General features: G+C 47.3%; 1 protein-coding gene across 2 annotated transcripts in view; it reads left to right on the top strand.

Moving 5' to 3' along the window:
* The window catches only part of ROBO4 (roundabout guidance receptor 4), a 202668-nt gene that overhangs the window by 164413 nt on the left and 25942 nt on the right, over positions 1-12313 (top strand). For both annotated transcript variants that reach the window (XM_077457781.1, XM_077457782.1), the window contains exon 18: positions 4021-4421. In XM_077457781.1, the coding sequence (XP_077313907.1) occupies positions 4021-4421 (401 nt within the window). The remainder of the gene's footprint in view (positions 1-4020; positions 4422-12313) is intronic.

Below are 12313 nucleotides of genomic sequence, written 5' to 3'. Positions count from 1 at the left end.
AGCACAGCAGAACAGTGCTGTGCATTGTCATGAATGAAGTGACACTTTTGACACGTATAAAAAAAAAAACAGTGCAAAGCTAAAAACTGACAGTTGCCCATAAATTAAAATTAAACATTTAGCATGTGGGCAGTGTGAATGAGCCCTTAAAAAACAACCAAAAACTATTTATAATGAGCAAGTTAGTCATGCCATTATTGTCAAGTTAGCCAACAAATACCAATTATTACTGAATTTAGTCTGGGCGTCTATGCATCAATTGGCCCTTGTTATAAAGAGATTAATAAAGAACCCTGGCCCAAGATCACCAGGGACCCTCCTGTAGTATTATAGGTGGTGGTGCTTATTTCATGGCAGAACTTTACCAGGAATGAAGGTAAGGGGGTGGAAGGAAGAAATTATAGGGGATGGAAGAAAGAATCGGGAAAAGAACCAGAGAATTTTGGTTCAGTTCCAGTTGATTAGGCAATTGGAAGACCTGCGAAAAAGGTTTGTGCGCATGCATGACTTTCCCCCACACTATTGTGCTTTATAGTTGTATAGTAGAAACAAGGTGGTTTTGTGCCCCACCTCCTATTTTCTCAATGGGTTATTAGTGAACATCGCTGCGATATTAAAGGAAATTCTTGCGCTTAGCTCGAAATAAATATATGATGGACTGCTGCAACTTATGTAACCCAGACACTGGGCCTAATCTAAAACAAAAACAAATGTGCTGTCCCTTTAAATCATGTAATGATCAAATCAATCCTAAATTGCATCAATCTGTGAACTCAGAGTGCAAAATATACAAAAAAAAAACTGCAAATTGAGAAGTATGTAAACCACAAAAACAAAACATTGTGCAAAAATACAATAGTGCAAATCAAGCAGTAAATACATTGTAAGTGTACAAATAAATTAAGTTGATATAAATAATCAAAAAAGATCATAAAAAGTCTATTATTTAAAAGGTCCTTATATAAGTAATTGTGATAAAGGTGCTCAGTGCTAAAAAAAAAAAGTCCTTGAAAGGTGCTGAAGTGCTCCCTTAAAAAAGGAGTTTAGGATTGATTTGATCATTTATTAGAGGATTTAAAGGGACAGAGCACTCATTTCTGTTTTAGATAATAGTGAATATCACTCACACTAGGTAATACCCATCATGACCATCCTATAAGCCCCTCTCCCATCAGCATACAAAGTAACTTTCAACTTTCTGTTTGATAATTCTGAGTATCAAATTCAATTTCTTTGATTTATGACTAGGAGGAATGCATTATTGAACCAAAGGATTACTTTGTTTTATATTTCCCTGGTGTGGTCACATTAGTCCTGATTAAGTCACTTCATTGTAAGTGCATTTTTTCTATTTAACATTCATTAAAGTGGTTTTATCGCACTATCCAGTGTCCTCTGTTTTTGTTTTTGCATATATATAAGGCCTTTAGCTATAGACTTCGCTTTCAAGGATTTGCAGATCTGCCTTGGTACCAGTGCAGTCCTTTAACCACTTACATAGACATTGATCGGCAGTATATAAATAGTGCAACGTCTTCGCTTAGAGGAGAAACGATATGAACGCAAGGAGTTAAATCGATGAATTTTATTCATCAAGTTCCCGAACACACAAGGGCGGTTAGGAAAGGGCGACGCAGCTTTATCAGATAGAGCTCCAACTTGCCCGGCTTCCATATCTGTCTATCAGGGAGAGAGGAGATTAATTAGATGAAGAGCTATTGATTAGGGCCAAGCTGCTCAGCAATTCCTCCACCGTATCCGGGATCTGATCCTCTGTATGGTGCAAGAGACTTTGAGCAGACTAATTGAGATGTGCTGAGAATGCGGAAGAGAATGTGGTATATATTTATGTAATGGAAGAAAAAAGACCTGTAAATCCACCTTGTGTGTCTGCATTACCTATTAATGACGAATACGGTAATTTTATCTGGAGATGTTTTTGTTTCTTTAACCAACATTACTCTGTATCTTGGGTTTACGTTTTTTTGATCTTAGAGTAATGAAAGTGATATGCATTACTAATTTGCATGTTGGCCCCTTCAACGTTCATAAATTATTATTGTATTTATTATGAAAAAAAAAATTACATTTCTTTTATCATTATTGTCTAATTTATGTTTTTATTTCTATTTACAGTAAATCAAAGGGTGATTTACCCTGTTTTTACATAATGTATCTATGTTGGAAGAGATTGGGGTCCCCTTATTTCACCTTTTTTTGTCCAGACCTCATAAAATTTAAAGAGGAACTTCAGCCCACTCAAAAAAGAATCACGAACAACAATCCCTGTATCAAAATAAAACATACTTATTAGACAATAGATTCCTGCATTGTTGTGTTCCGCCACTTTTCTCCAGCACCACCATCTTTGCTGCATGTGCAAATATGTTGTGAGTGCCTGCCAGGTCTACGGGACCCATCAGAGATCCCTCAGGGTATATGCACATGCGTCAGATCCCTGCGCATGTGCAAACACACTGCAGAATCTTCTAGTGCTTTGGCAGACCCTTGTGGCATGTCTGCATCTACATGACATCTCACAAATGGCATTTTGGAAGCTATGTCAAATATCCCAGGGGCCTATTTACGTGATGTGGCACATGAGCAGACAAGCCACAGAAATCCCTGCCAGAGTACTGCCCATACAGGTGGGCCAAGACATCATCCTAGCCTAGGCCAGGATTTATGAATTAAAAACGGTAATCAAAGAAAACATGTTTATACCTTTTTAAATTATGTGTAAGAGGGAGGGGAAGGAAGCAAGAGAGAGAATTTTCCAAAGATTTGTAAAGTTCCACATTATTTGTCTCTATTTAATATTTCTTGAATCTTTTTCTATAGAATTCCTATAAACTTTAATCATCTTCAACTCATGTCTTATTTATTTTCTATTACTTTTCTCATAATAACTTTTCTCTCCTCAAACCAACACATTTTGCGACTTTTTGTGCCTTCATCAGGGTTATGTGTGCGCCTTAGTGTTCTTTGTGACGTTGCTTATTGTGAAAATTCAGCACACAAACTGAAATAATAATAATGGCCACTGGCTAGTAGGGATTCTGGTCTTTTAAACTAAGTGCTATGTGAATTGTGCACAACCTGGTGCAAGACACCCCTTACTACCCCATACAACTCCTGTTGGGCAACCTAAGGCTTGGTTTACACTAGCGGCACAGCTTGCCACTCCCCCTAAAAAGCAATCCTGATCATTTCAACCCTCAAAATGCCAACCTACCACACTACAACTGAGTGCAGGGTGGTTGCAGCATACCACCAATTTCTTGAGTGTTGGGCAGTGGTTCTGCTTGTTGAATGGGACGGGGCGGCATAATTTTTGTGCAAAGCATTGAATCCACGGCATGTGTACACCCCCAACCAGCTGTCTTTGCAGCTTAAAGGGGGCAGTAAAGTTGAAGCTCAACTACATGTTTTTACTGGCCCCCCAACTGCAAGTGTAAACAAGTCTTAGTGCTCTTGGGTGACAATGTTCTCCTGTCCCCACAGATTTCATTTTAGTTGTTTTTTGTCTGAGCCCCTGACAAAGTCAAATGTGATGAAGCGCGTAGGCTGAAACAGGAGAACATCATCACTCGGCAAGAGAATGCAATTTTCTATGTATTGAATTAAAGAAATATAATACACTTTTGATGTGACTAAACATATTTAGTGTACTACAGCAATCATAAGAGGCACCTAGAGGTGTCAACGCTTGATTGCTTCCTTGAGCCTTCTGAGAACCCCAAATCCTGGGACACTTTAATATTTGAGTACCATCTCCATACCCTTTCATTGACTAGAAAGACATAGTGAAGGTGCAGAATATAAAATAGAGGCTCACCTTCAATGGTGAGGTAGGTGTGTTCTTGACCTGCTGCAGTGGAGGTCGAGGACCTTTCTGTGCTGTCTGGCAGGAATGTCTAGATTACAACAGTGTCTGAACTGTTTACAAATCCTCAGGCAGGTAAATGGGTCTTGATTTATGTATTTCAAATGTAAATATAAAATATCTTTGTGTTATAGGCACCCCTCTGAGAGTGAATCGATCCTCCCGAGGCCCTTCTCCTCCAACACCTATGGTTATATCTGCAGCCCTTTGCCATCTGAGCTGGCGGAATTGGATGCGGTGGATGAAGATGATGACATGGAACTGGGAGAGGTCAGCTCGTTAAAGTCGTATCGCAAGTATTGTGAGACTCCTACATCCAGCATCAGTGAATACGAGAGCTCTATGGCTGGCTCATTGGTCAATGGCTGGGGGTCAGTGTCTGAGGATAATTACACCAGTGCCCGCTGCAGCATGGTCAGCTCTTCTGACGGCTCTTTCCTGATGGACGCCAGTTTTGCCAAGGCTCTGGCTGTGGCCGTGGACAGTTTTTGCTTGGGAATGACGCAGTCGGAAGTAGCGGACCGTCTCCAAAGTGGTAAGTGACACTATCAAAGACTCAACACCTCAAATCATGTATATAGGATAAATTCCTGGTGCTCGACAAGCTAATAGGGAGCTTACATCTGACCTCCAGCATTCCCTTCAGTCTTGCACAGTTCTCCTGTCCTGAACTGAAATTACTCTGATTTCACTGCACTCTGTGAGCTTCTCACAATGTGCATTTGAAGCTGCAAGAGTTCTGAAAGAGCTTGCCTCATTTCCTTGCTCAACGTCCTCCAGCTCTTTCCTCCGCAGCCTGACTGTCCCTGGCCCGCCCCTTCATTCATTGGATTTTAGGGAGGGAGTGACCAGGGGTGTACACATGCCACAGCTGCGATGCTTTGCTTCATAGCTGTTGCAGGATTTATACCCGTTTTGGTGGGGGTGGCACCCACTGAACACTGCCTTTTCAAGTAAATGGAGCCACTCTTAAAGGTCCCCGCTAGTTTGAGATTGAAGGGGCTAAAGCAGGCGGTTAGGAGGCAAAGCAACGCCTTCTCACTGCCTGTCAAACTCTCGCTGAAGAGCCATCCAAACACTGATCGCTCTACAGAGAGCAAAGCATGTCAGAACAAGCCCAAAAAAAAAGAATGATACACATAATATTGCTACATGTTGCAATTTAGTGTTATTACCATTTATCATTAATTTCAGGCTGCAGTCAGCTATGGTTTCCTAAAATATCTAGAAAATGCAAATCTCATTTTTTCTTTGCAACCATGGCAACAGTACTCTCTAATTAGGATTTCCCCTTATCCCTTACTCTTAGTCGTTCTCTTAATTAGCTTGTTGCATTTCCCAATAATCTTCAACAGCGCTTACACCTTGGTTTAAGTTTGCTCTCTGATTTTAGTCCCCCTCCACTGTTGCCAGTTCCCGCAGCAACATTCCTGATGTAATCACAGACATGGCGGTATTATATTGGGCCAGCACAGTGTTTACGTTTGTGTGCTGCTATCTGATGCATGTGCGAAGAGATGCAAGAGAGTATAATGGCCAAAGGCAGAGACAGGCCACCTTCTCCATGATGTCTCCCTACACCAAAGTCACATTGCAAAGCAGGCCAATCAGGCTAAAACCACCAGTACTCAGCATGTCAGGTATGTGCTGATAGGAGGAAAGTTGGTTCAGAAGGTGGGGGGATGTTGTCCCATGCTTTGCAAAGCAATAGTTTCATTGTAGGCCCCATTCACACTCATGAATAGGAATGTGTGAGATTACAGGCAGGGATCCCAGTGAGCGGTCGTTCCGGATCCTTGGGTAACACAGAGACTTTAGGCCACCTTTAAAGGAGTAATACCGGGGCGTGGTCTGGTGCTACATGGAGTAGGACGCGTTGTGTAGGAGCTCCGCTCGAGGCCTATCCTTTTCTCCGATCCTGAGAACCTTTTTGCCAGTTTTGGATGTCACATCGGCCCGGGGCAACCCTGCCATCCACTATGTCACCCTCTAAGCGCTCAGGTGCCGCTGCTAAGCTGGATAAATACCGCCGCGACGAGCGCGGCCCTCCCGAGGAAGATGGCGCCGGCCCGTGCCCTGAGGCAGACGACCATCCTGCAAGCGATACCGCCCGCGTGCTAGAGGCTATCGCCCTCTGTCAATCGACCCTCACCTCCAGGATTGAAGAAGTGAAGGTCGACATATCCTTAATTAGACAGGACATGCACAAACTCCGGGAGCGGGTGTCAGAGACTGAGCGGCGGGTCGGCCAGGTGGAAGATGGCCTGCATCCTCTCCAGGTCACCACTGAGCAACTACAGTACCAGCTGAACAATATCCTCTCCAAACAGGACGATATGGAGAACCGTCTCCGGAGGTGCAATCTTCGTTTTGTGGGTCTGCCTGAGAGATGTGAGGGTGCTGATCCCCCCACTTATATTGAGAATCTCTTAATTCGGACTTATGGTCGTGAGGCGTTCTCCTCCTCATTTGTGGTGGAGCGCGCCCATCGTCTTGCTGCCAAGCCGCCTCCGGCGGGGGCCCCGCCTCGGACCCTCATCGCCAAGTTTCTTAATTACCGCGACCGTGACACTATCCTTCGGCTTACCCGGGAGCGGGGCAACATACCGATCGACAACGGGACCGTGGCGGTGTACCCGGATTTCTCCGCGGAGGTGCAGAAAAATAGGGCTAAGTTTATTGAGGCGAAGCGCCAACTCCGCGTGCTCCACCTGCCCTATGCAATGCTCTTTCCGGCCCGTCTCCGTGTGACCAGCGAAGGCAAAGCACACTTCTTTGACGATCCGCAGGCTGTCTTTTCCTGGATGGAGCGCCGTGGGGGGGCTGGCCCGGCCTGATCCTTGCTACATGCTATCTGGAACGATCGTTCATACCGATCTTGTTTGACCCCTGGACTATACGCGCCGTTGGGACATGTGAGTGAGCTACCTGTGCCCCCCTTTGTTGCCCTTGCCCTTCCTCTCCCGGTGCTCTTCTTGGCTTTCCAGCGCTTCTGCACTCCTGTGCGGGTGCAGCATGCCCCAATATGACATTGTCCAACACGAACCGTTTGTGCATGCCTCGAGCGGCTCCTGCCTGCACGTCTGATGTGGGTCTGGTTGATCCCTCCTGTGACTATTGTATGCCCTTCAGTTTGTTCGCCCCTCTTGCTGTGGCTGATTCCAGGACGCTGGCGTGTATGCCGCGATTGCCCAGCACCCCTAAGCTTCAGTTTCCCTGGCCGGCCTCTGCCCCTCTGCCATCGGAGGAGGTTGGAGAGTTGAACCTGCTTAGTCGGTCCAGAGTTAATGCAGTATTTTTGTTTATTATTTTTCTGTCTTACATTATTGTTTGCAACTGGTTTATCGCTATGCTATATATTGTATTTTTGCCCTCCCGACGGTGCCTACCCATGTCGCCAGGCGTCTCTGTGGCGTTTGCGCCCTCCCCTGCTATGCGCCATGTTGGCGCTGGCTCCGGATGGCTGGAGCAGGGTCCGCACTGGATGGGATGGACTTTTCTAAGAGTATGTGTGTTCATGGTATTGGGGGGATATTCCTGTTGTTACGGCATCTACCTATGTTATGGCGTCTCTTAAACTTCTGACATGGAATGTCAGAGGTCTGGGTGACAGGGCTAAGAGGGCCGCAATTTTGTCCCATGTTAAGTCCCAAAGGGCGGACGTCTCGATCTTGGTGGAGACCCACCTGGCGGGACAGAAACAGTTGTGCCTTAAAAAACCGTGGGTGGGCTGGCTGTACCAGGCTCCGCACACCACGAACTCCCGGGGGGTCGCGGTCTTGGTAGCCAAGACTGTTCAATTCCAGCTGCATTACTTGCAGTCGGACCCCCAGGGACGCTTCCTATTTCTATATGCCACTATAGGGGGCTTGGAGCTTCTCATTCTCGCATTTTATATTCCCCCACCCTTTGCCTTTGCAGCACTGCAGCAAGGTGTCGCATTTATGGCTCGCTACCCCCTGGTCCCGGCTGTCTGGGCGGGGGATTTTAACATGGTTGTGAGCCCCTCACTTGACCGGCTGAGCCCCCTTGTCTCCTCGCCCCCGCCTTCGGGTATCACGCGGTTTGGGAGGTTTATAGCGGAGTTCGCCCTCACGGACACGTGGAGATACAGACACCCTACATCGACTCACTTTTCATGCTACACACCCTCTAGATCGGCCCTGTCCCGCATTGACCTCATACTAATCTCGCCCCATCTCCTTCCCCACCTTCTTGACGTAGGATTTGAAGCTAGGGTGCTATCCGACCACTCCCCATACTGGATCAAGTTGCGGCTGCCAACACCCCCTGGGCCTAGAGACTGGAAACTCAACCCTTTCTGGCTCAATGTCTTGCCAGACTTGGATTCTGTCCAGCGTGAGTGGGAACATTTCTTCCACATAAACGCCGCCTCCACGTCGTTCGGTTCCGTCTGGGAGGCCTTCAAGATGCATGCCCGCATGATCCTCACCATGCGCATATCTAGACATAAGGCTTCCTCTAAGCGCCTGCTGAGGCAGGCGGAGGAGCGAGTGCGTGCTCTTGAGGTGGCCTTTCAGGCTGATCCTTCGGTGACTAACGCCTCTTTGTTGAAATTGCAGGTTAGGCTCACAGACCAACTTCATCATGAGAAGGCCAAGCAGGGTATTTTTTTCAACAAACAACGCCTGTTTGAACAAGGCGAACGTGCGGGCAAGTTGTTGGCCTACATGGCCCATCTTGACCATCGGCCTCCAGTGGTGGTGTCCCTGAGAACTGTGTCTGGTGCGGTGGTTGTGGACCCCGACCTGGTGGCGGAGGAGTTTGGGTCCTTCTACTCGGGCCTGTACTCCTCTGCTGCATGTTACACCCAGGACGAACTTACCACTTTTCTTGGTGATGTTCCTTTCCCCTCCCTCACCCCTTCGCTAAAAGCTCAACTTGAGACTCCTATCACCACTGACTGTATTATGGAAGCCCTGTCGCAGCTCCCAACGTCCAAGACCCCCGGCTCTGACGGTTTGCCCCTGGAGTTTTACACCCAATTCAGCGAAATTTTAATCCCCCAATTGGCTAAACTGTACTCGCATATATTCGACACCGGCATTCTCCCCAGATCTATGGGCGAGGCCCGCATAGTCCTCATACCCAAACCCGGCAAAGACCCGCAATTACCCGACTCATACCGACCCATATCCTTACTCCAACTGGACGTTAAAATTTTGGCCAAAGTCCTCGCCCTACGACTAAACAAAGTGATCCACTCCCTGATACATCCGGACCAGACTGGGTTCATGCCCCAAAGAAACACGGCCTTTAACCTGCGGCGGCTCCACATGAACCTCCAGGCCCAGCACGCTGATTTTGGATCCAGGGTTGTGGTCAGCCTGGACGCCGCCAAGGCGTTTGACTCTGTGGAGTGGCGTTACCTCTGGGAGTGCCTCCGCAGATTCGCAATAGGCCCCAAGTTTATTAAGTGGATCCAGCTCCTATATTATGCCCCCACGGCACGTATTCAAGTGAATGGTAGGACTTCCCCCTCATTTGCCCTCTCCAGGGGGACCCGTCAGGGCTGCCCTATCTCCCCGCTGCTGTACGCCTTGGCTGTAGAGCCCCTGGCCATAGCCCTTAGGTCTCACCCAGACATTAGGGGTCTTCGCTGTGGTGATCTGCATGAGGTGATCAGCCTATATGCAGACGATATGCTGTTGTATCTAGCTGATGCTGGTCCCTCATTGCAGACAGCCCTGCGTCTCATTACGGCCTTTGGAGCCTTCTCTGGGCTCCAGATTAACTGGTCCAAATCTCAAATACTCCCGCTAGATTTGGGGCCCCCCACCGCTGAACAGGCAGCGCTCCCACTTGCTAGAACTGACTCCATTAAATATTTCGGTGTATACATCTCTAGGTCCCTTTCCGACTATCTCGTCCTTAATGTTGAACCCCTATTTGACGTTCTAAAATCCAAAACTCAAGTCTGGTCTCGTCTCCCCCTTGGGGTGATGGGCCGAATAAATTTGGTTAAGATGATTATCCTTCCCAAGCTGCTTTATGTATTCTGGCAGGCACCGCTGTACCTCCCTCCCTGCCTATTTAAAGCTATGGAGTCTATCCTTAACACATTTGTTTGGGGCTCGTCACGACACAAGTTGTCGTGGCGGGTCTTAAAATGTCCATCAACCCTGGGGGGAGCCGCCCTGCCTGATCTCCAACTCTATTACATAGCCTCTCAACTATCCCACTTTTTTCACTTCAATCAAACGGACAGAGCCCGCTATACCACCCTAGTGTGTTCACGGGCCTCAGGCCCTTTGTTTCACCCTTTCCAACTGCTGTTTAGTAGCTCCCGCCTTCCGCCCCTCCCTAACGACGGACACCTCCTGCTCTCCCATCACTGTAGGATCTGGCAGCTTACTATGCGCCTTGGACAGGCCCCCTCTCCTCACTCTCACACACCTCTGTGGAATAATTCCGAGCTACCAGAACTGGCCCTTGTCCCGGATCCCGGGTTATGGGTGCATAAGGGTGTTATTTATCTGTCACAGGTGGTCTCCCATGGGGTGGTCAGATCCTTTCAGGCCCTCAAGGATACCTACGCCTTGCCCAACCACATGTTGTTCCGCTGTCTCCAACTCCGACACGCGCTCCAAGCCCAGTTTACTGGGAATATCCCGAGGGTTGAGACGCCAGCTGTGGTTGACCTGGTGCTGGGCGACGACCATCGGCAATTGATCTCGCGGCTGTACGCGTATCTGCTATCCCCCACTGCCCTGAGCGTGGCCTATCAGGTGCACTCTCGGTGGGAGGGTGATTTGGGTGCGGTGTCGGACGCGGATTGGGATGAAGCTTTGGCGAATCACAGGCTCATGTCACCTAGGCTCCCGGACCGCCTTACCCACCTCTACATTCTGCACAGGTCCTATCTTACGCCTCAACGCATAGCTAAATACAGACCTGATTTCGACCCCAACTGTCCCCGTTGTGACTCCCCGACTGCATCCTTTTACCACCTATTGTGGGCCTGCCCGATCATACAGGGATACTGGGCGCAGGTGGTCCGATTTCTTCACGACCGCATGGGCTCCCCGGTGTCCCTGTCCCCTCGACAGTGTATACTGGGGCTCCTCTCTTTACCCGACAGTGAGAAATACCTCAACATTTTTTTACAGGAGACCTTGTTTTTGGCTAGGATGCAGATTGCTAGGACGTGGTTGAGAGGGCGTCCCCCCACGCTACAGCAATGGATTAGGGCGATCAATGACACGCTTCCCCTCAAGAAGCTGTTGTATGCTCATAGGGGTTGTCCCCATAAATACAACAAAATATGGGATAGATGGTTGGAGAATGCTTCTACCTGCAATGCCGTGACTTAGCTGACCTCTGTACTGTATGTCTTTATGTCTTTTCAAGGGACTATTCCCTACACTGTATACCCTTTAGGTTCCTCTGCTGATCACTGTATCACACATTTTTTGTTGCAAAACATTTTCGTATATTTACTGTACCTGTCTGTAAAATGCACAAGTTTGTTTGCGTAGTGCCTGTTGCATTGCGTTTTCGTGATTATATCCTGTTCATTATGCTCAATAAAACTGTCCTTTGAAACAAAAAAAAAAGGAGTAATACCAATGTATGAAGGTGGCCTGAACTATCTGTGTTACCCAAGGATCCTGAAAGATCATTTTGAGTCCTCGTTGGTGGGACACAAGTGTGTATAGACCAAGCTTAATTGTACAGTCATATATCCCAGGTGAGGGCACATCTGGTGAAGGGTGCACTTATCACATGCAGTGGTTTTGGCACTGAATGGTGAATTAATAGTGGAAGAACTACAAGCACTTTCATCACTGGGGACTATTTCATTTTGAGAAGTGATTTATTTTATATCACTAGGACTAATTTATGGACTTTTATGCAATATGATTTATGTTTTATGTCAATTTTCATTTTGGGTTTTTGTCTTTTATTTTGAGGTATATTATCACAGTGCATAATCTGAGGAGGTATTATTGTGTAGAGCGGCACCAGTGAGTTTAGCTCACTGCCAATCCATGAAGCTCACACTAGGACTGCGGTGGGGAAGATCATCCAGATCAGCGTTCTCAACCTTTTATCAGTCACGGCACCCTTTAAAAGTGTGCAAAATCTCAAGGCACCCCAGTCTAAAATGAAAAACATAAATGTTACTTCTCAGTGGAAACCCTGCATCTTCACATCAGAATCTTTCCTTCACATACTGTAAATTAGAGGGCCCTCCTTTACATCAGCCCATCATCGCCACAGAGAATCCCCCATTACATTAGATTCCCCCCATCAACTGAGAGCCCCCCCCCGATCACATCAGAGTACTCCCATGACAGAGTCCCAGGATCACATCAGAGTACCCCCATGACAGAGTCCCCCCCATCGCATCACCACATAGTCCTCCTCATCACTGAGTCTTCTCATCCATCTCTGATCCAGGGC

This window comes from Lithobates pipiens, unplaced genomic scaffold (assembly GCF_037356315.1).
Source record: "Lithobates pipiens isolate NorthernLeopardFrog02 unplaced genomic scaffold, aLitPip1_a1.2 Scaffold_27, whole genome shotgun sequence".
Lineage (NCBI taxonomy): Eukaryota > Metazoa > Chordata > Amphibia > Anura > Ranidae > Lithobates > Lithobates pipiens.
The sequence above is the reverse complement of the archived record's forward strand: the minus strand, read 5'-3'. Positions and strand labels throughout refer to the sequence as shown.